Consider the following 21049-nt stretch of genomic DNA (forward strand, 5'->3'; position numbering starts at 1 on the left):
TGTCCTGGCTTCACAACCATGAAGGGTATTAGAATGATCGTCAGGTGCTTTCATTCAAAGGGAAAAAAAACCCACCCTAAACATTTATATAAACAGCTCACACGTATAAATTTGAGGAATTGTTTTCCTTTTAGCAGTAAAGTAATATAATCCTCAGCCCAGTAATAGAGATGACCTTGGCCTTCCCCAACAGCTTTCATCTGAGTGTCTTCATAAGGCATAAGAAGATAAGTGTCTTCAGAGAAGCAGCATGGCTCAGTGAAAAAGAGCACGGGCTTTGGAGTCAGAGGTCATGGGTTCAAATCCCAGCTCTGCCGCTTGTCAGCTGTGTGACTTTGGGCAAGTCACTTCACTTCTCTGGGTCTCAGTTCCCTCATCTGGAAAATGGGGATAAAGACTGTGAGCCCCCCGTGGGACAACCTGATCACCTTATAACCTCTCCAGTGCTTAGAACAGTGCTTTGCACATAGTAAGTGCTTAATAAATACCATCATCATTATTATTATTATTGTAAGCTTAGAGAAGCAACATGGTCTAGCAGATAAATTACAGGCCTGGTGGTCAGAAGGACCAGAGTTCTAATCCTGGCTCCGCCATTTGTCTGCTGTGTGGGCTTGGGGAAGTTAACTTGTCTGGGCCTCAGTTCCCTCATCTGTAAAATGGGTATTATGACTGTGAGCCCCATGTGGCAGAGACTGTGTCCAACATGATCACCCTGTATCTACGCCAACACGCAGAGTGAGTGACTGGCACATATTAAGCACTTGAAAAATACCATTTTTTAAAAAAAGAAATGAGCTACACATTCACAGAAAAATTCTAATGGAGCTCTTATGTCATAGGCCCATAATGGTCAAACAGGATATTTGTCCCTGGTCTTGCTGAATTCATTACTGAATTGACCTGGGGACTGCTTTATCCAACACTGAACTGCTGCTACACATAATAATAATAATAATAATAACTGTGATAATTGTTAAGCACCTACCATGTACAGGGCACTGTACTAAGTGCTGGGGTAGATATAAGATAATCAGGTTGGACACAGTCCCTGTCCCACACAGGGCTCACAGTCTTAATCCCCATTTTCCAGATGAAGTAACTGAGGCCCAAGGAAGTGAAGTGACTTGCCCAAGGTCACAAAGAAGACAAGTGGAGGAGCCAGAATTAGAACTCAGGTCCTCTGATTGGGTTCTAACACTGAAACAAGTGGCTGTTTAATGTTGAGCCCCTCTCCCTTGAGTCACTGCCCACTCAGTAGGAAAAGGAGGTTCATGCTGCTTTGTCTTCTGAAGCTTTAGGGAAGTTTAGAAGAGGAGAAATATCATTATACCAGCTGGAGTTTGGCTGGGACCCAAAATGCACATGCCCAAAAGTTGGCTTTAAATTAGAAGGTTCATTTGAATATGGTTTGCTCTGATAGCCCAAGGTCCTTTTTCCTCTTTGTTTTTTCTTTAATGGTATTTTTCAGGCACTTACTCTGTGCCAAGCACTGTACTAAGCACTTGGGTAGTTACAAGCTAATCAGGTTGGGCACAGTTCCTGTCCACATGGGGCTCACAGTCTTAATCCCCATTTGGCTGATGAGGTAACTGAGACACAGAGAAGTTAAATGACTTGCCCAAGGTCACACAGCAGATACATAGAGTGCTCTGCACACAGTAAGTTCTCAATAAATACGACTGAATGAATGAATGAAGTGGCAGAGCCAGGATTGGAATCCAGGTCCTTCTGACTCCGAGGCCCGTGCTCTGTCTACCAGGCCACTCTGTTTCTCCTTTGAGCAACCGATTGAGAGAAGAACTCTACCAAAATACGGCCAATATCTCTTAGCCTTTATTTCCCCCAGCTCAGATGGCAGTCAACCTGGTGAAACGGCACCAAGGCAATTCCATACATTTATAACAAAAGCTGGTTAAATAGGACCCCTGCATAGAGTTCTTACTCCCATCCAATATCTGGGAACACACTCCAGTTTCTGTTGCTGCATTCCATCCATTACCAATTTTTCGGGTCAGTTTGACGACTGAGAGGCTTTCCTCCACTTCTCCCCTACCCCTTCCTTCTGCAACACCCCTCCTTTCAGATCTGCACCTTCGATACACCCCACCCTCAGTCCCATGGAACATGTATATATCCATAATTTTTGTCTGCCTCCCTCTCTAGGCTGTAAATTCCTTGTGGGCAGGGAACATGTCCATTAAATCTGTTCTATTGTGCTCTCCCAAGGCACTTAGTTCAGAGTTCTGCACACAGTAAGCTCTCAATAAATACTTTCAATTGATTGATACCCAGAAAATGTTTGTTGGCCAGTGTGGACTACATCATTTGGAGTGGGCTCTGAGTGTCAGAGAAGTTTCTTTACTTCTCAGTCTGGTTTTGATTCAAGGAGCCCATCTGAGAGCTGTTATCATCAATAGCAATCAGTTGAGCACCTTTAGTATTAAGTGCTTGGGAGAGAATAGTAGAATTAATGGACATGATCCCTGCCTTTAAGAAGTTTACAATCCTTAAATGGTAATCCCTACCACTAAGGAGGATAGAAACAAGAATAAATTATAGATAGGAGGAAGAAGGAAAAGGCAATAGGTACATGAATTAGTGCTTAAGTAATAGGGTGTTTAAGATATGTACAGAAGTGTGATGCAAGTGTGATGAATACTTAAGTGCTTAGTTGGTGTAGAAGTGCTGGAGAGGCAGTCAGGGGAAGTGAGAAGAGAGATTAGATATGAATCTGGAAAAGCCTTCTGGAGAAGATGTGCTTTCAGGAGGGTTTGAAACTGGGAAGAACTGGGTTATGTTGAAATCAAAGGAGGAGGGAGTTTCAGAAAGGAGAGGGGGAAGGTCCTGGGCTCTAATCCCAGCTCTGCCAATTGTCTGCTGGTGACCTTGGGCAAGTCACTTCATTTGTCTGTGCCTCAGGTACCTCATCTATTAAATGGGGATTAAGACTGAGAGTCTCACGTGGGGCAGGGACTTTGTCCAATCTGATTTGTTTGTATCCACCCCAGCGCTTGGCACATAGCAAGCACTTAAATACCATAATGGTATTATTATTAAGAGCAAGAGGGTCAGCAGTGGGAGAGGTGAGAACACTGCATATAGAGTGTGAGGTGGGTGTACTGGGAGAACACAGTGGATAAATCGGAGGGAGAGAGTTGGTTGTGGGCTTTTAAGTCAATATTCTGTGGTTTCTCTGATATAAAATGAAATGGGCAACCATTGGAGGTTTGTGAGGAGTAGGAAAGACAGTGTGAAGTTTCAGAAAAATGATCTGGCAGCAAAAATGGGAGGAAAGAGTGGATAATTAGGAAGGAGAAAGCTGATTGAATGCTTTAAAGTAAATGTTAAGAAGTTTCTGCTTGATCAGAGAAGAATGGGTTGCCATTTGAGACTTCTCAGGAGTTGGGAGAAGTGTGCAGAATGTTTTTAGCTAAGTGATCCAGGACACAGAGTGAAGTTTGAGCAGGGGAGCAGAGAAACAGGAGACTCGGAGACCAGGAAGAAGCCTGATCCAGGAACCAAGCTGGGATTTGTCAGGAGCCTGGACCAGCCTGGTGGTCATTTGGGTGGGTTAGATTTTGGGCGCAGGAAGGAGATCTCCTCCTGAGACATGGTAGGAAAGATGGGAGAGTGAGTATGGGGGTGGGAGGGAGGTGGGGAGGTGAGGTGGAGATTTGGGGGAATTTGCATCTGATTGTTTTTATTTCATTAACAAAGTTGTTTTCAAGATTATCAGGGGTGAGAGAGAAGGGAGATGAGACACTGAGGGTTTTAGAAGAGAAAGGTCTGGAATAATGGGTAGAGATGATGATCATAATAATAATAATAATAATGATGACATTTGTTAAGCGCTTACTAGGTGCAAAGCACCATTCTAAGCGCTGGGGAGGTTACAAGGTGATCAGGTTGTCCCACAGGGGGCTTACAGTCTTCATCCCCATTTTACAGATGAGGGAACCGAGGCCCAGAGAAGTTAAGTGATTTGCCCAAAGTCACACAGCTGACAGTTGGCAGAGCCGGGATTCAAACCCATGACCTCTGACTCCAAAGCCCAGGCTCTTTCCACTGAGCCACGCTGATCATGGCTGTAGATGAGGGATTTGACAGTGATATTGCTGTGTGGAAGAGAGACAGAACTACAGCAAGTATGGATGAATATGAAGAGGCCAATGTTAGTCTGGTGTCTAGATTTCTGCCAACTGCATTTTGTGGCACAAGAGCAGGAATGGATAAAGTGTACTCTGAGGTGACCCAGGAACCGGTGTTGTATAGGGGTGGACTGGGGCATCAATCAGTCTATCAATGATATTTATTGAGCGCTTACTCTGTGCAGAGCACTGAATTAAGCACTCGGGAGAGTACAATAGAACAGGTAGACAAGTTCTCTGCCCACAAGGTTTTCCCAATCTAGTGGACAGAGAACTTGCAATCTATTGGAAAAAAAGAGGGGAGGTTAAATAGTGAGTTCAAGTGAGTCATGATGACCTGGGTTAAGAGGAGGGGATTTGAGAGATTGGTGGATTTTTTGGAGGGAGAGCACAATGTTGTAGTTTGGGGGTATGTGGACAGAGGGCAGATTAGGAGGTTGCAGTCAAACAGTTGGTGAGGTTAGTAATGCTCTTAGTACAGCGCTTAGTACAGTGCTGTGCACACAGTAAGCGCTCAATAAATACGATTGATTGATTCTGACTCCGAGGCCCGTGCCCTAACCCTATGCAGCAGTCAAATAATATAATAATAACAATGATGGCATTTATTAAGCGCTTACTATGTGCAAAGCACTGTTCTAAGCGCTGGGGGGGATACAAGGTGATCAGGTGGTCCCACGTGGGGGTCACAGTCTTAATCCCCATTTTACAGATGAGGGAACTGAGGCTCAGAGAAGTCAAGTGACTTGCCCAAGGTCACACAGCAGACACGCGGCGGAGCTGGGATTTGAACCCATGACCTCTGACTCCACTGAGCCACGCTGCTTCTCAAATGGCAGCAAACCTCGTGTCTCCCAGGCCCGTGCCCTAACCCTATGCCATACTGCTTATCTAGCGATGGTTATCTACTGTTCTCTGGTATGTACTGAGCGCTCCCTTGCTTTGCGGAGAGCCCCGTACAAAACGCTCAGGAGGGTCCGCTCCAACAGAGTTGGTAGATGGGACCCCTGCCCACAAGGAGTTTAGAGGAGGAGTTGGGTGTTAAAGACAGATTACTGGATTGGGTTCATCACACCCCACAGACAAACGTTTTCAGTCAATGCCCGCCAATGACAAAGTAAGAAATCATCTTTAGGAGGCGTGAAGATGGAGCCATCTAGTCTCAGCTTGCTACCGCTTCAGCAGAACCCTTTCATTTTGGCCTCGTGATGGCTTCTGCTTAGTTACTCGGTTTTATGAAGAAAAATTGGATCTCTCACCTGCAGTTTTGGGGAACATCCAGCTCCTCAATTTTACTCACTTTTGGCCCGCTACACATCCGCCATACACCCCCTGGCCCGGAATGCCCTCCCTCCCCACATCCGCTAAGCTAGCTCTCTTCCTCCCTTCAAGGCCCTACCGAGAGCTCACCTCCTCCAGGAAGCCTTCCCAGACTGAGCCCCCTCCTTCCTCTCCCCCTCCTCCCCCTCTCCATCCCTGCCGCCTTACCTCCTTCCCTTCCCCACAGCACCTGTATATTTGTATATGTGTTTGTACGTATTTATTACTCCATTTATTTATTTTACTTGTACATATCTATTCTATTTATTTGTTAATATGTTTGGTTTTGTTCTCTGTCTCCCCCTTCTAGACTGTGAGCCTACTGTTGGGTAGGGACCGTCTCTATGTGTTGCCAACTTGTACTTCCCAAGCGCTTAGTACAGTGCTCTGCACACAGGAAGCGCTCAATAAATACGATTGATTGATTGATTAATGATACAAGGTAAGGTAGCAGAGTGGAGGAATTAAAGGAGGGTAAGATCCTCAAGCTCTGGGCTTGAGAGTGTAGGGTAGAAGGTTGCCCCCAGTTCTGGCCTCCAGAAAACCGGGACAAGGTTCTAAGTGAACCTACGTAGGTGTAAGAGGAAGGACGAAAAGACCCAGGGTTATTTAGCTCAGTGAATAATAATAATTCTGGTATTTGTTAAGCACTTCCTATTTGCTAGGCATTCTTCTAAGCCCTGGGGTAGATAGAAGATAATCGGGTTGGACACAGTCCCTGTCCCACATAGTCTTAATCCCCATTTTTACAGATGAAGAAACTGAGGCGCAGAAAAGTGCAGTGACTTGCCCAAAGCCACACAGCAGACAAGTGGAGAAGCCAGGATTAGAACCCAGGTCCTTCTGACTGCCAGGCCTGTGCTCTATCCACTAGTTCACACTGCTTCTCACTCAGCCACACTGCCATTTCCCAGGGTAGAAAAACCATGTCTTCTGAGCTCTCCTGACAGTAGAGCAAGAAGAAAACTTGAGAAAAGTGCCACGGGAGAGACGGTAGTCAAATGAGTTGGGAGGACTTCCGGGTGATAAATCCCTGTTACACACTGGATGGACAGTTTGCCTGACAGAGCCCTACATCAGAGCCAGTGAGAGAGTGGGGTAGTGCCTACTAACTCTTTTACATCCTCCCAAATGCTTAGTACAGTGCTCTGCACACGGTGGGTGCTCAATAAATACCATTGATAGATGATAGATAAGTCTCCCAAGATCCCTTTCAGCTTCTAATGTCTAATCGTCTCAGGAGGAAGGAGGGTTTCGGAGGCTTTGATCAGAAATGTAATTTTCCCAACAGCTCAAAGGCGTACCAGGACAGAAATATGTGCCCAAGTTGTAGTCAACTCCCATTACGTGTATATTAGCAATCACGCAGCCCAAGGTCTGAGAGTGCTGTTTGGCCCCATAGTTTCACTGCCTTTCCAACAGTCAGTATCTTTCTATGTCAGTGAACGTTGGCTCTCAGGACACCCTAGGTGAATCTGTGGCTTCCAAAATGCCACTTTCTTGAAAATGGGAATCTGCCTTTAAGCCAGAAGAACCACCACGCTTAAGAGTTACGTCACCTGGTTTGACAGTCCTTTGCCATCACCCAAGATAAATGTTTTACTGGGCATACAACACAGCTTAAGTGTTTTATGAAAAATCAAATAAAGAGAGAGTCAAGTACTAATAAAGTTATCCACCAGTGGGCAATGAACAGGGTATTCGGAACAGGTAATTACATTAATTGTGGGATATTAGTATCACTACAAACATTTTTGCTTTTTGATGTCATCTTCCTCCACCTTAATCTTTTTTTTTTCAATTAAGATCCCTGACTTCATTTATAATTCCTGTAGCAGTCAGTTGTTAGTTCCCTAGCAAGCAGGATCTGTGTTTGTTTAACCCTGCACAGCTCCACACACTTAAGTATAATAATTGTGTTATTTATTAAACACTTACTATGTGCTAAACACTGGACTGCATTCATGAAGCAGCATGGCTTAGTGAATAAAGCACAGGCCTGGGATTCAGAGGACCTGGGTTCTGATCCTTGCTCCACTGCGTATCTGCTGCGTATCTGACCTTGGGTAAATCACTTCTTCTCTGCGCCTCAGTTCCCTCACCTGTATAGTGGGGATGAAGACTGTGAGCCCCAGGTGGGACATGGACTGTGACTAACTTGATTAGCTTGTATCTATCCCAGTGCTTAGTAGAGTGTCTGGCACATAGTAAGCACTTAAGAAATACCACTGGAAAAAAAAAAAAAGATCAGATCAGACGCAGTCCCTGCCCCACATGAGACTCACAATCTAAAAGGGAGGGAGAGCTGATATCTTATCTCATTTTTCAGATGAAGAAACTGATGTCCAGAGAGGTCACATGATTTGCTCAAGTTCCAGTACAAACCAGTGGCAGACCTGGGGCTAGAACCAAAGTCTCCTGATTGACAGATCCATGGTGTGGACACTGAGACTGTGCTCTCTGATGTTGACAGGGGCTGGGTGGTGGCTGGGACAGACACTCCAATCAGAACCCTCCAGTCCATAAGAGTCCCTTGAGAAAAGCCCCTGCCTCTTTGCCAGGATGCTCATTTGCTTGATGCTTTATTTTTACCACTCAGCTTATCCCTAGTGCCTTTCAACTGTTCCATATCTCCCCATATAGACTGTAAGCTCCTTGTGGGCAGGGATCCTTTCTACCAAGGCTATTACATTGTACTTTCTCAAGCTCTTGGTACAATATTCTGCACACAGTGAGCACTTGCATTGATTGATATCTGGTCTCCAGAGCTAAGCTGTCTTGGAGACATAGGAGAGAGCACTTGAGAGAGTATACTACAACAGGATTTGCAGACACATTCCCTGCCCATACCGAGTCTACAGTCTATTGCGGGAGTTTACAGTCTGGGCGGCGGGGAATGGGGGATAACTGTTGCATCTGCAATTAACTGTGAGCACAGTTAATCTATCAATAAATCCATAAGAAGGATTTATTCAGTAGTATACTCTCATTCATAGGAGAGAGCACTTGCATTGATTGATATCTGGTCTCCAGAGCTGAGCTGTCTTGGAGAGACTGTTAGCCCGTTTTTTTGTTTTGCTTTGTTTTGTTTTTAAATGGTATTTGTTAAACGCTATTTTCCGGACATTGTACTAAGGCTGGGGTAGATACAAAGTTGTCAGTTTGGCACAGTCCCTTTCCTGCATGAGGCTCACAGTCTTAACCTCCATTTTGCAGATGAGGCACATGAGGTACAGAGAAATAAGCTGCTTACCCAAGGTCACACAAAAGATAATTGGTGGTCCAGGATTAGAACCCAGGTCCTCCGACTCCAGGGCCCATGTTGTATCCACTAGGCCACACTGCTTCCCATTGTAGGCAGGGAACACATCTACCAACTCTGTTGTATTGTATCCTCCGAATTGCTTAGTACCGTGCTCTGCACACATTAAGTGCTTAATAAATACCATGGATGATGGTGGCATTGATAAGAGTCCAAGGAAACATTTCTAGGCGGTTGCCAACATGAAGTTCGTTTCTGGTCAAAGGTTGCTCCTTCAACTGAACTGGACCATGTCCTACCCCTATCTGAAGGCTACATCAAGCAGTGCTCATTGAGCCTAATGCCTTGCTTCTCTTCAGTTCCAGGGCTAGGAAAAATGGCTTCCCAGTACCACAGGTGTAACAGAATATGGTTCTTCTTCTTCTTCAAATGCCATGGAGTCATTTCCAACCCATAGCAAATCCACGGACACACCATCGTCAGAACGTGCCATTTTTTGGCATAAAGTTGTTGTGATATGTGTATCCTTGGAGTTTTCTTGGTAGAGATACAGAAGTGGTTTACCATTACCTTATTCCGTGCAGTAAAAACTTGAGTTTTGGCTTAGACCTTTCCACTATGGGTAGCCCTGTATGGCATAGCTCTAAGCTTCATTAAAGCATGCAAACTCTCCTGCTACAATAAGGCGTGGATTCATAGGAGAGAGAACGTGGTTACTCTTCTTAAAAAAGGAGCAGTCAGAACTAGGTTCAGGTTAGCTCGGTCCCCTTTTAGCTGGATTAGCCAGTGGCAACCACTTCACCCAGCTTTCACAGGCTACCTCTGCCCACCAGGAGAGAATTCCGAACTACTGATTTCTATACCTCTTAAATGGGGGTGGGTATGCCCACCACTCCTTAGGGAGATTGTCCCCTCTACCCAGGAATGAGGAAAAGAAAATCAAATCAAGAAAATCAAAAATCATGAGAGGCAGTGTGTGGCCTATGAGAAGCAGTGTTGCCTAGTAGGTAGAGCACAGGCCTGAGAGTCAGAAGGACCTGGGTTCTAATCCCACCTCCGCCACTTGTCTTCTGTGTGACTTTGGGCAAGCCACTTAATTTCTCTTTATCTCACTTACCTCATCTGTAAAGTGGGGATTAAGACTGTGCCTCCATATGGGACACGGACTGTGTCCAACCAGATTATTTTATATCTACCCAGTGCTTAATACAGTGCCTGGCACATAGTAAACACTTAACAAATACCATAAAAATAAAAAATAAAATAAAAAACCTCACATACAGTTCTTCTTGGAGGAGGCTTACCTAAGCAAATGTGTATTATAATCCACAGTGTTAACCTCAGATAGACACAGCTCAACAACCACACCCAGAAATGCAGGTCATACACGGTACTCTTTGGGGTTCTGGGTCATAAGGGTGTCTAGTAAATGCCAAAGACTATTATTATCAATAATCACTTGAAATCTCTCCAGCTGGGCTTTTGCTGATGTCAGAAACCATTTCAGAACAGTGATACATCTTGCATTTCTGCTTCCAATCACTCAAAAAACTCTGGAAAGCTCTTTTCTCCCTGAGATGTTCCACTTCTGGGACAGCCAATAATAAAACTTGTGGTATTTGTTAAACGCTTACTTTGTGTCAAGCCCTGTACAGAGTGATGTCAAAAAATACATTAGTTTTGTTATTCCTCAAGGTTATCTGCTCCAGTAGTCCTTCCCTGATTGCTTTCTCATCTTCCTAAAAAAACAGTGTAGCCTAGAGGATAAAGCACAGGCTTGGGAGTTAGAAGGACCTGGGTTCTAATTCCGACTCTGACACTTGTCTGCTGGGTAACCTCGGGCAAATCACTGAACTTCTGTGTGCCTCAGTTACCTCATCTGTGAAATGGGGATTAAGACTATGAGCCCCATGTGGGCCAGGGACTGTGTCCAACCCAATTAACTTGTATCTACCCCAGCGCTTAGAACAGAGCTTGACAAATAGTAAGTGCTTAACAAAGACCATCATTAGTATATTCCCCACAACTGCCACTTTATCACTTTGTCACCAAAGCACGAGTACTTACAAACATTCCCACATGTAGCACTTTTTATATATCTTTACATTCCATTACTTCCTCCTATCTGTAATATATTTTAGTGGCTCTCTCCCCTTCTGGATTGTAAACTCCCTGAAGACTGGGATGTTGTCTAACTAATTCTGTTGTACTGAGTACAATGCTCTGCACAGAGTAAGTGCTTAATGAATACTATTGTCCTGGATTTGTACCCTGCTTAGAGCATTTTACTAGTCATCTGCTTGGCGCAGGACACCTGCTATATGCAGAGCTTTTATTTTCCCAGAGGACCTCCCCCTGATTGATCTCATTTTATCCTCCCAATAGCCCTCTGAGGTAAGGAGAGAAAGGTAGTAACATCCCCGGTATTATGATTGCTATTATTATTTTATAATATTCATTAAATGCTTACTATATGCCAGCCATTGTAATAAACTCTGGGGTAGACACAAGATAATAAGGTTGGATGCAGTTCTGATATTAATGACAATAATATCTATATAGTGTTTACTATGTAATAATAATAATTACTATGTGCCAGGGACCATATTAAACTTTGGGGTGGAAACAAAAAAATTGGGTTCGGGCAAAGTCCCTGCCCCATGTGGGACTCACAGTCTTCATTCCCATTTTATATATGAAGGAACTGAGGCCCAGAGAAGTGAAATAACTTTCCCAAGGTCTCAGAGCAGACAAGTGGCAGAGCCAGGTTTATAATACATGACCTTAAGACTCCGAGGCCCATGCTCTATCCACTAGGCCATGCTGCTTCTCATACACCTAGCACTATGCTAGTCGCTAAACAAATCAGACACAATCCCACCTGGGGCTCACAGTCTTAAGGGGAAGGAGGACAGGCATTTACTCTCCAAATTAGAGATGAGGAAACTGAGGCACAGAGAAGTTCAGTGACTTGCCCAAAATCACAAAGCAGGCAAGTGGCAGAGCCAGGATTAGAATCCAGGCCTTCGTTCATTTTTTCTTGTGAAAATAACTGTGTTGTGGAGGGGGTTTCTATAGTCCCATGATCCTTTCCTCTGATTTATTTCTGGCAGGGCTCCCTGGGGAGGGTAGTGACTTTTCCATCTGCAGAAACTCAACTAAACCTCCAACCGAAAAAGGAAGGGATGAACGAAGAAAGCGATTTTGGAAAAATGTCACATGGCAGGTAGTCTCAGGGGAGCGTATTCATTGGGTTGATCAGGTGCTGGAAGAAGAGGGGTTTCCTCAACCACCCTGTCTGAAATCCCACAGACCCCATGAGGGACAGTCTGCAATGGGAAGCGGGAATCTAAATTGACCCTACCCAACACCTCTTGCATCAACCAGGGCAGTTCCAGGCTGGGGAGGGCGATGGATCCCCTTTCCTCCTAGGTAGGAATATCGGAACATTCACTCCCAGCGAGGATTCCGTCATCCAGATTGCCAGCGTATTTATCTAACTGGGCGTTTCTCGAGCAGGAGCCCGCCTGTCAATCATTTGGCAGAGAAAATAACAACATTCTTATCATTCATTTGCCTGCCAAAAGAAAACTCTCGTAAGAGTCTCCAGCCCAGATAGCACATAGTGTTGCGTGGCATCATTCATTCATTCATTTCTTTCTTTATTGGCCATTTTCATGGAGAAACGTCCTGGGATGGCAAACTCCCAGATCCATGATTGGCTGGGAGTTCTGGCAGGGTGGGAGGCAGGGGAGGAGGAGGAGGAGGATGGGAGGAGGTTGTGAGGAGATTAAACTGCCTCAGTAATGTGGGTACTGAAGCTAGAGCCAAGATGGTTGGAAAGGTTAGATGGTGGGAGCTAGGGGAGTGGTCTGCTTAGCTGTTGGGAGCTCTTTAAAGCCCTCTTCTTGCCGGTTATCTTTTCCTCTCCTGGGGGCTTGCCCTCTAGAATCTCTGCCTCAAGGCTGAAAGTTTAGGGAGCATTGGCTAGGTTGTTGAAAGGGCTGGAATTCTGGTGACACTGTGTGACGACAGGCAAATTATTACCCTCTCTGGGCTTCATTTTGCTTCTGTGAAAAAAGGGGAAATAATCCCTGCCTTAATGATGATAATATCATTATTACTACTAGTTCTAGTACTACAACTGTTCTACTATTCTTATTGTAAACTATAGTAAAAATAACAGTAATAATAATGATGCCCTCTCTAGACTGTATCCCTCTAGTCTGAAAGCTCATCATGGGCAGGGAACATACCTGCCAACTGTTGTACTGTACTCTCCCACGGGTTTAGTATAGTGCTCTGCACATTTTCAGTGCTCAGTAAATACCATCAATGATGATATCTATATAATGGGATTATTGTGAAGTACAAATGACACGAAAGCAACTTGTGAAAAATAAATGTGCTCCCCAAATTTAGGATATTTTTACTGCTGTGTATTTAGTTTACCACTGCTTCATTCACAGAGGGATTAACAAGTACTCCCATTTCTTCACTTTCCCTTGGTCTTGCACATTTGAGAGCGAACAAACTCTCTCAGAAGTCAGGATGGGAGGGAAGGGGAGGATATGCTTCTTGGAATCCAAAGACAGCTTGTCTCTAATTAGTTTTTGTCTGAATATTCCCAGGTGCCTAGTTCAGCATTCCAAGCAATTGTAGGCACTCAGTCAATAATTCTTGACCATGATAGTCATTAATCTGGAGAAGACCCAGTTCTCACTGGTTCCTGAGTGCCACACCTCTTTTTTCTTTTTTTCAAAACCGTGATTTGGCACCCTTGCTAGTTGTACCCACAGTTCAAATTTCTTGGGCTCTCTCAAATCTCCTCTGGAACAGAAGTCATTTCATTCTTGGTGCTTTAACTTGCAGATTTTCTGGGATGAAAGATCTCAGCTTCTTTTTATAAGATATTTGTTAAACACTTACCATATGTCAAGCACTGTTCTAAGCGCTACAGTAGATACCAGCTAATCAGGTTGGATTAGCTCTCTACTAAGCTCTTGGGAGAATACAGTTCAGGAGGAAAAGAGAGCTGAAAGCATCCTAGTCAAAAAATCAGTTGTATTTATTGAGTGCTACTTTGTGCAGAGTACTGTATTAAGCGCTTGGGAGAGCCAAGAGTACACAGCTCAGCCATTTGGGAAAAGGGCCATTTCTAGAGCTGACACTGGAGGCAGGAACATCTTATGGGAATTTCCTGGTCCTCGATGTTTCTTTGGCAACAGATGCAACCTGATGGGCCATCTCCAATCAAGTGTCCTGGTGATAACAGGGGGGGGAGGTAACATCATCATCATGTATTGAATGCCTAGTGTGGAGAGTGCTCTACTCATTCCCTACTGTGGATAGAGCACTGTACTTGGTGCTTGGGAGGATGCAAAAACAGTAATCTATCAAACATTGGCCTCTGCTGAGCATTTATTGTGTGCAGAACACCCTAATGAGTACCTGAGAGAGCGCAATGTGACAGAGTTAGTGGATACAGTCCCTGCCTACAAAGACCTCACAATCTAGAAGGGGAGACAGACGGTAAAATAAATAAATAACATACGGATATGCCCCTGAGAAGTTTACAGTCTGGTAAATTATAGGGTGAAATCTCTCCCTCCCCACAACTTCTTTCCATAAATTTTGGGCTTTCGTAATTGGGGGCCCCAGGATTTCACATCACACCTAAGGAGAAAGACTTTGAGACCAGTCTATGGCATGAGAAGATCTAATTATTGCTTTTAGAAGGAAAGTGTTTAGTTTTGACACAGGGTAAGTAACGGTGACGGTGTAAGTAACCACCTTCAAACAGATGTTACATTTCTATGTACATTTGTCCTTCATTTTGTAAATCGATGTAACTGATAATACGATCCTATCCATATGTGCTAGTGTGGCTGAAAAAGGGCTATTTGAGATGAGTATGTGGAGGTAGGATTAGAACCCATGACCTTCCGACTCTTAGGCCCTTGTTCTGCCCACTATGCTGTTTCTTCACCTCAGGGTCTTCCAACAGTCCATTGCTATAACTCATTGCTTGTACCTGTACTTCACTGTGCCTGTATCATTTATCCTTCTGCCGTTGTTGCATGTTAGGTTTGTCTTTCTGTGACAGTGGACTCACCATCAGTTTGGGTCTGGGTGATGATCAGGGGAGATCATAGGTGCTTTAAAGACAGCTAAAAGTTCTTTGGAAATAAAGATTCCCCCCTCACTTCCCAATGCAAGCTTTGCAGAAACATTTCCTTTTCCTATGACACATCAGCCTGGCTATGAATCCGTGGCATCCTTTTGTTAAGAGAAAAGAAGATTGTGGTTTAATTTTGGCCAATATTTTTCTCTGGCTCTTTGGGAACAACGACAAAACCCAAGTGCAGCACTAGGTTGTGGTTTGATATGCTGCATAATGAACATAAATAACAATCTGTGTTGAGAGCTTACTGTGTGCCAAGCAATCTACTAGGTGCTTGGGAGAAAATACAGTACAGCTGGTGTGCATATTCCCTGCCCACGAGTTTAAAGTCTAAATGAGGAGACAGACATTAAAATAAATTACAGATAGGGGAGTGGAAGAGTACAAGGATATGCATATAATTCATTCATTCCATTACATTTATTGAGCGCTACTGTATACAAAGCACCGCACTAAGCGTTAAATACTGCGGTAGATAAAGGGTAGCAGATTGGACATAGTTCCTGTCCCAGATGGGGCTCACCCTCTTATTCCCCATTTTACTGGTGAAGCAACTGAGGCACAGAGCAGACAGGTGCCAGAGCCAAGATTAGAACCCAGATCCTTCTGGCTCCGAGGCTGTACTCTATCCACTAGGTCACGCTGCTTGCCATATAGATGAAGAAAGGACCTAGAGATAGCAGGGTACTTGGCTGTGGGGTCTTCACCATGGGTGCATGACCAGAAATACAAGCACTTAGTACAGTGCTTTGCACATAGTAAGTGCTCAATAAATACTATGGAATGAATGAATACATAAATTGACACAGTGCTTTGCACACATAAAATATAATTGAATACAATCAAATACAATTGAATTGAGTTGAATTGACATATACAGGCTCAACACATATTCATATATATATACAGACCAAATATTGACATACACCTATGGAGTTACATACCCACCAACATATTCATACTACCATGTAGACACATGCATATATGCATGCCTATATCCACACACATAGAGAAGCATGTAGAGAAGCAGTGTGGCTCAGCGGAAGGAGCCCGGGATTTGGAATCAGAGGTCATGGGTTCAAATCCCGGCTCTGCCACTTGTCAGCTGTGTGACTTTGGGCAAGTCACTGAACTTCTCTGTGCCTGTGCCTCATCTGTAAAATGGGGATTAAGACTGTGAGCCCCCCCATGGGACAACCTGATCACCTTATAACCTCCCCAGTGCTTAGAACAGTGTTTTGCACATAGTAAGTGCTTAATAAATGCCATTATTATTATTATTATTATGTACACACAGAGATAACTTCACCCACAGACACACGGCTCCTCCACAGTCACATAACATAAACATACTCACATTCACACATATAGAGGATTCAATCTTCATTGTTATCTTAGCCTATTCTGTGTTTGTGTTTCTTTGTATCTCTGTTTCTGGCTGTGTCTCTGTGATTCCCACTGTACCTTTGTCTCTCTTTGTCTCTGCTTATCCTATCTCTTTCTGGCTGTGTTTCTGTCTCTGTCAGTATCAGTAGGTCTGTGGCACTGTTTGCTTCTCTGTTTCTGTGCAAGGCTCCCTGTCTCTCCATGTCAATGTGTCTCTCTTTTCAGTCTCATTGTATTTCCATTTCTGTACCTTTTTTCATGCCTTTTCCTCCCCACTCACTATTCTTAGCCAGTTGTTCCTACCTCCCTGGAAGCCCCCCAACTAATTCTGGGAGCCCCCTAACTAAGACTGCAGCCCAAGAAAATAGCAGGAAAGCATTTATCACCAATTTCATTCCCTTTAGCTCTATTGATCAATAGGTTAGGCTGATAATAATGTTTCAAATAATTCTTTGGCAATTTTTATCTTTTTAAAAATGTAGACATATGCAGGTGTCTGCCTGCTTCCTCAGTCCATCCACAGGAATGATGACATTCTGCAGGAAATGACCTTCAAACCAAGTGTGTAGACCAACATTTTAGTTTCCTTTGAATGCCAGCCCCCAACCAGGTTTCATTTAGGCCCAGTCTCATTTCAAGGACATTGAGATTTACATTTCCCTTTTAGGAATGATCTTCTTCTTCCCGAACCATGCTGAGCCTTTTGAACATCTCCACTTCTCGATGAAGATCTAATATGGCAAGCGTCTCCCTTTGTCTTCCTCTAACTACGACTTCACTCCTTTGTTACAGGAAATCTCCAAGTTTGCAGACAAAGACAATACAGTCCTGGGGGAAGGTGGCATCACTTTGAGTGGAGGGCAGCGGGCCAGAATTTCATTAGCCAGGTGAGTATTTCAGAGCATGTTTGATTGCTGCCAAAGAGCAAATTTCCTGAGGAGGAAACTCACTTTCCTTTCCATGTAGAGTGGGGGGTTGTCATGGGTATTTGAAATGACATTCGGGGCAAAGTGGGGCGTGTTGATGAAAGATTGCCAAGTCGGCCGGTCCAGCTGCTAATGAAGAATATTTCTTGAGTTGAATTGTATGTTGTCAAGATCTGATAAACAGAAAAGTGTGATATTGCTCCAAGATGGGAAGGGATGAGATTGAGAATCTGCAGCACTTTTCCTTTTGGAATTTAGAATCACCCACCAGAGAAGCATTAGAGTTATTGTATTGACTGAAGGACTACAAAGTTGATGCTTAAGGAGGCACTGAGGTGCAAAAAGAAAACAGCATATAAGGGCATTCTCTTCCCATCCCATACCTGCCACTGCCATTGGTAATGCCTTCTGGTGTCCTACGATTTGGTACCTAGAGTTCTGGGGACAAAACTTTTCCATAATTTTCTCTGGGCAAAAGTACCAAAATCAGTGCTATCCAACCAGCTTAACTTGTATCTACCCCAGCATTTAGAGCAGTGTTAGGCACATAGTAAGCACCTAACAAGTCTTATTATTATTATCTATAGTCAGAACTGCTGAATCCCATGACATGGCTACCAGTTTCCATGTCTATCAATCAATCATATTTATTGAGTACCTACTCTATGAAGAACACTGTACTAAGCACCTGGAAGAGTAGAGTTGGTAGATACAATCCCTGTCCTTCAGGAGCTCACAATCTAGTGGGAGAGACTGACGTTAAAATAAATTACAGAAATTAACACAATTTAAAATATGCATGTTAGTGCTGTTGGCATGGTGAGGGAGGGGTTTGCACCCAGGTGCTTAGGTGACATGGAAGTGCTGAGATAGGAGGTGATTTATCAGGGAAGGCCTGCTGGAGGAGATATGTTTTCAAATGTGTCTTGAAGATGAGAGCAGTGGTCTGCCGGATGTGAAGTGGGAAGGAGTTCCAAGCAGAAGGGAGGCTGTGATCAAGAGTTTAATGGCAAGAAAGATAAGCAGGCCCAGTGAATAGGTTGGCTTGAGAGGAAAGAAGCATGTGAGCTGGGGTGTTGGAGAAGTTGAGTAGCAGGGAGAGAGGCAGGTCAGCCCTGTCCTTGGCCCTGGCTAGTGAAGCTGATCACTGATCTCTTATCACTGAGCTCTGAAGCACTTAGTCCAGTGTTCGTAGCATAGTAAGCACTCAATAAATGCGACTGACTGATTGAGCTGAGAGGAAAGTTGATTCACTAAGCACAATGACTGCTCTCCAAAATTCTCTTCAGCTCTGTGTTAGATGCTTTTGAGCCAGGAAACCAGGCTTAAATCCATTGAATTGCTTCAAGTTTCCCAGGCACCCTGAATACCATCTTTCTGCAGAAAATGCTGTGTGTGAGTTAGAGTGGAAGTAGCGTAAGAACTGTTTGCCTGTTTGGAAGTGGAACAGGATCCCCAGGAATTCCATTTGACTTAATCCACAATTATTCCTTTTCTCTGCCTCCCCTTATTAATGCCACCATCCTTCACTGTCCAGTAGCAATAGTCTGTCAGAAGCAAACCCCACGAGTCCTGCCCTTTCCATCCTCCTCACAGATTCAGAATCCATGGAAAAACTGATCAAAATGTGACAAAAGGAGAAGGGGCAGAATGCATGTATTCAATGTATCATTGATCTCACTGTCTGGGTTTTAAGAAGCCTATCCTTATCTCTTTCAAGTTCTGTCTACCTGAGCCAACACTGGACTAAGGGCTGGGGTAGATACAAGGTAATTAAGAAGGACAGAGTGTCTGTCCCATGTAGGGCTCACTGCCTAAGGAGGAGGGAAAACAGGAATGTAATCCCCATTTTACAGATGAAGAGGAGCAGCAGCGTGGCTCAGTGGAAAGAGCCCGGTCTTGGGAGTCAGAGGTCATGGGTTCTAATCCTGGCTCCGGCACTTGTCTGCTGTGACCTTGGGCAAGTCACTTCACTTCTCTGTGCCTCAGTTCCCTCATCTGGAAAATGGGGATGAAGACTGTGAGCCCCATGTGGGACAACCTGATGATCCTGTATCTACCCCAGCGCTTAGAACAGTGCTTGGCAAATAGTAAGCACTTAACAAATACCACCATTAAAATTGAAGAGTAGAGAAGTTGTGGGTTGCCCAAGGCCACACAGTGAGAAGTAGATTAGAACCCAGGTCCTTTGACTCCTAGGCCCATGCCCTTTCCACTAGTCAACACTTCTTTTATTATTATTACTATTATTATTATTGTTATTATCATTATTGTAGTCATCATCATTACTTATTATCATGGCTTAATAGGTAGATTTTTCTGAGTAAGGAATGTCTCAACATATCTACATAACAATAATGTAAACTACATGAAAATTATCATATTCTTCCTAATTTTTTTTAGCATTTTTCTGTTTTTCCAAAGTTTAAAGGTGATTCAGAAATAAGCCCAATTCTTGGCATGCCATAGGATCTTGACTTTATAACGTCACGGCTCCAGGATTTTCCTCATCTTTTAAACCTTCTTCTGGGAAGTTAAGAAACATCAATAAAATGTCAAGGCCATAAACCAGCACATATAATCCAACATGCTTCAATTGTTCAAAGAAGTTATAAATTGACTAACAGTTGAGGATATCAAGAACATAATGTGCAGTGATTCTTCTGGAGCCAGCACTGTTATCAGCTCATATTGAATTGTTGGGTGTTGTGAGTTCCCTCTCCTACTGTTCAGCTCAGACATCCTAGAGGGCCTCCTTTTTTTGAGATAATATCATTCTATTAAAGAACAATATATTTAATTCTGAAGACAGTTCAGATGCAGTGTACAGCTTTTTGATGAATCCTAAACTACCGCCACTGTGATGTTTGCCTTGTTGGTAATTTTAACTCTCTATACTGACCCTTCCCCATATTTTAGAGTCAATCAGTCTATCAATGGCATTTACTGAGTGCTTAGTGTGTGCAGAACACTATACTAAATGCTTGGGAGAGTATAATACAACTGAGTTGATAGACACGTTCCCTGCCCACAGTGAGCTTAGACTTCACAATAAATGACCCTTTAATACTTGAAATTATCTAAGGAAATTAATTTGATTTCCCTTTTTCTTTCAGAGCAGTGTACAAAGATGCCGATTTATACCTCCTAGACTCTCCTTTCGGCTACTTGGATGTGCTTACGGAAAAGGAAATATTTGAAAAGTACGTTTTCTGAACAAGCTATTGGTTTATTATAAGCCCTAGGTTAGAAAAATAATAATAATACAATCAATCAATCAACCGTATTTATTGAGCGCTTACTGTGTGCAGAGCACTGTACTAAGCACTTGGGAAGTACAAGTTGGCAACATATAGAGACAGTCCCTACCCAACAGTGGGCTCACAGTCTAGAATGGGGAGACAGAGAACAAAACCAAACATATTAACAAAATAAATGGTTTCTGAAGTTCTTTGCTCTCCTTGAGCCAGGATCTCTGTTGATAGGAGGTAAAATTATTGCACTTGTAAAATTACTCAGCTCAGTTTTTTCAGTGCTTCAGGTTACTCTTTCTCTAGAAGTAAGACAATTTGGGAGATGCAGTAACTTTCTCCAATCAATCAATCAACCGTAGTTATTGAGCATTTACTAAGTGCCGAGCACTGTACTAAGTGCTTGGGAAAGTAAAATGTAACAGAGTAGGATTTTGCAGTCTAGAGGGGGAGACAGACATTAATGTAAATGAATAATTACAAATGTATACTACTACTACTAATAATAATGGTACTTGTTAAGTGCTTACTATGTGCCAAGCATAGTTCTAAGCACGGGGGTAGATACA

At 43.5% G+C, this 21049-nt stretch overlaps 1 protein-coding gene across 1 annotated transcript in view; it reads left to right on the forward strand.

Moving 5' to 3' along the window:
- Positions 1 to 21049, forward strand: part of CFTR (CF transmembrane conductance regulator) — a 190873-nt gene that overhangs the window by 99166 nt on the left and 70658 nt on the right. The window contains exons 25-26 of the mRNA XM_038751975.1: positions 17096 to 17190; positions 20346 to 20432. Of these exons, the coding sequence (XP_038607903.1) occupies positions 17096 to 17190; positions 20346 to 20432 (182 nt within the window). The remainder of the gene's footprint in view (positions 1 to 17095; positions 17191 to 20345; positions 20433 to 21049) is intronic.

The sequence above is a fragment of the Tachyglossus aculeatus genome, chromosome 10 (assembly GCF_015852505.1).
Source record: "Tachyglossus aculeatus isolate mTacAcu1 chromosome 10, mTacAcu1.pri, whole genome shotgun sequence".
NCBI lineage: Eukaryota > Metazoa > Chordata > Mammalia > Monotremata > Tachyglossidae > Tachyglossus > Tachyglossus aculeatus.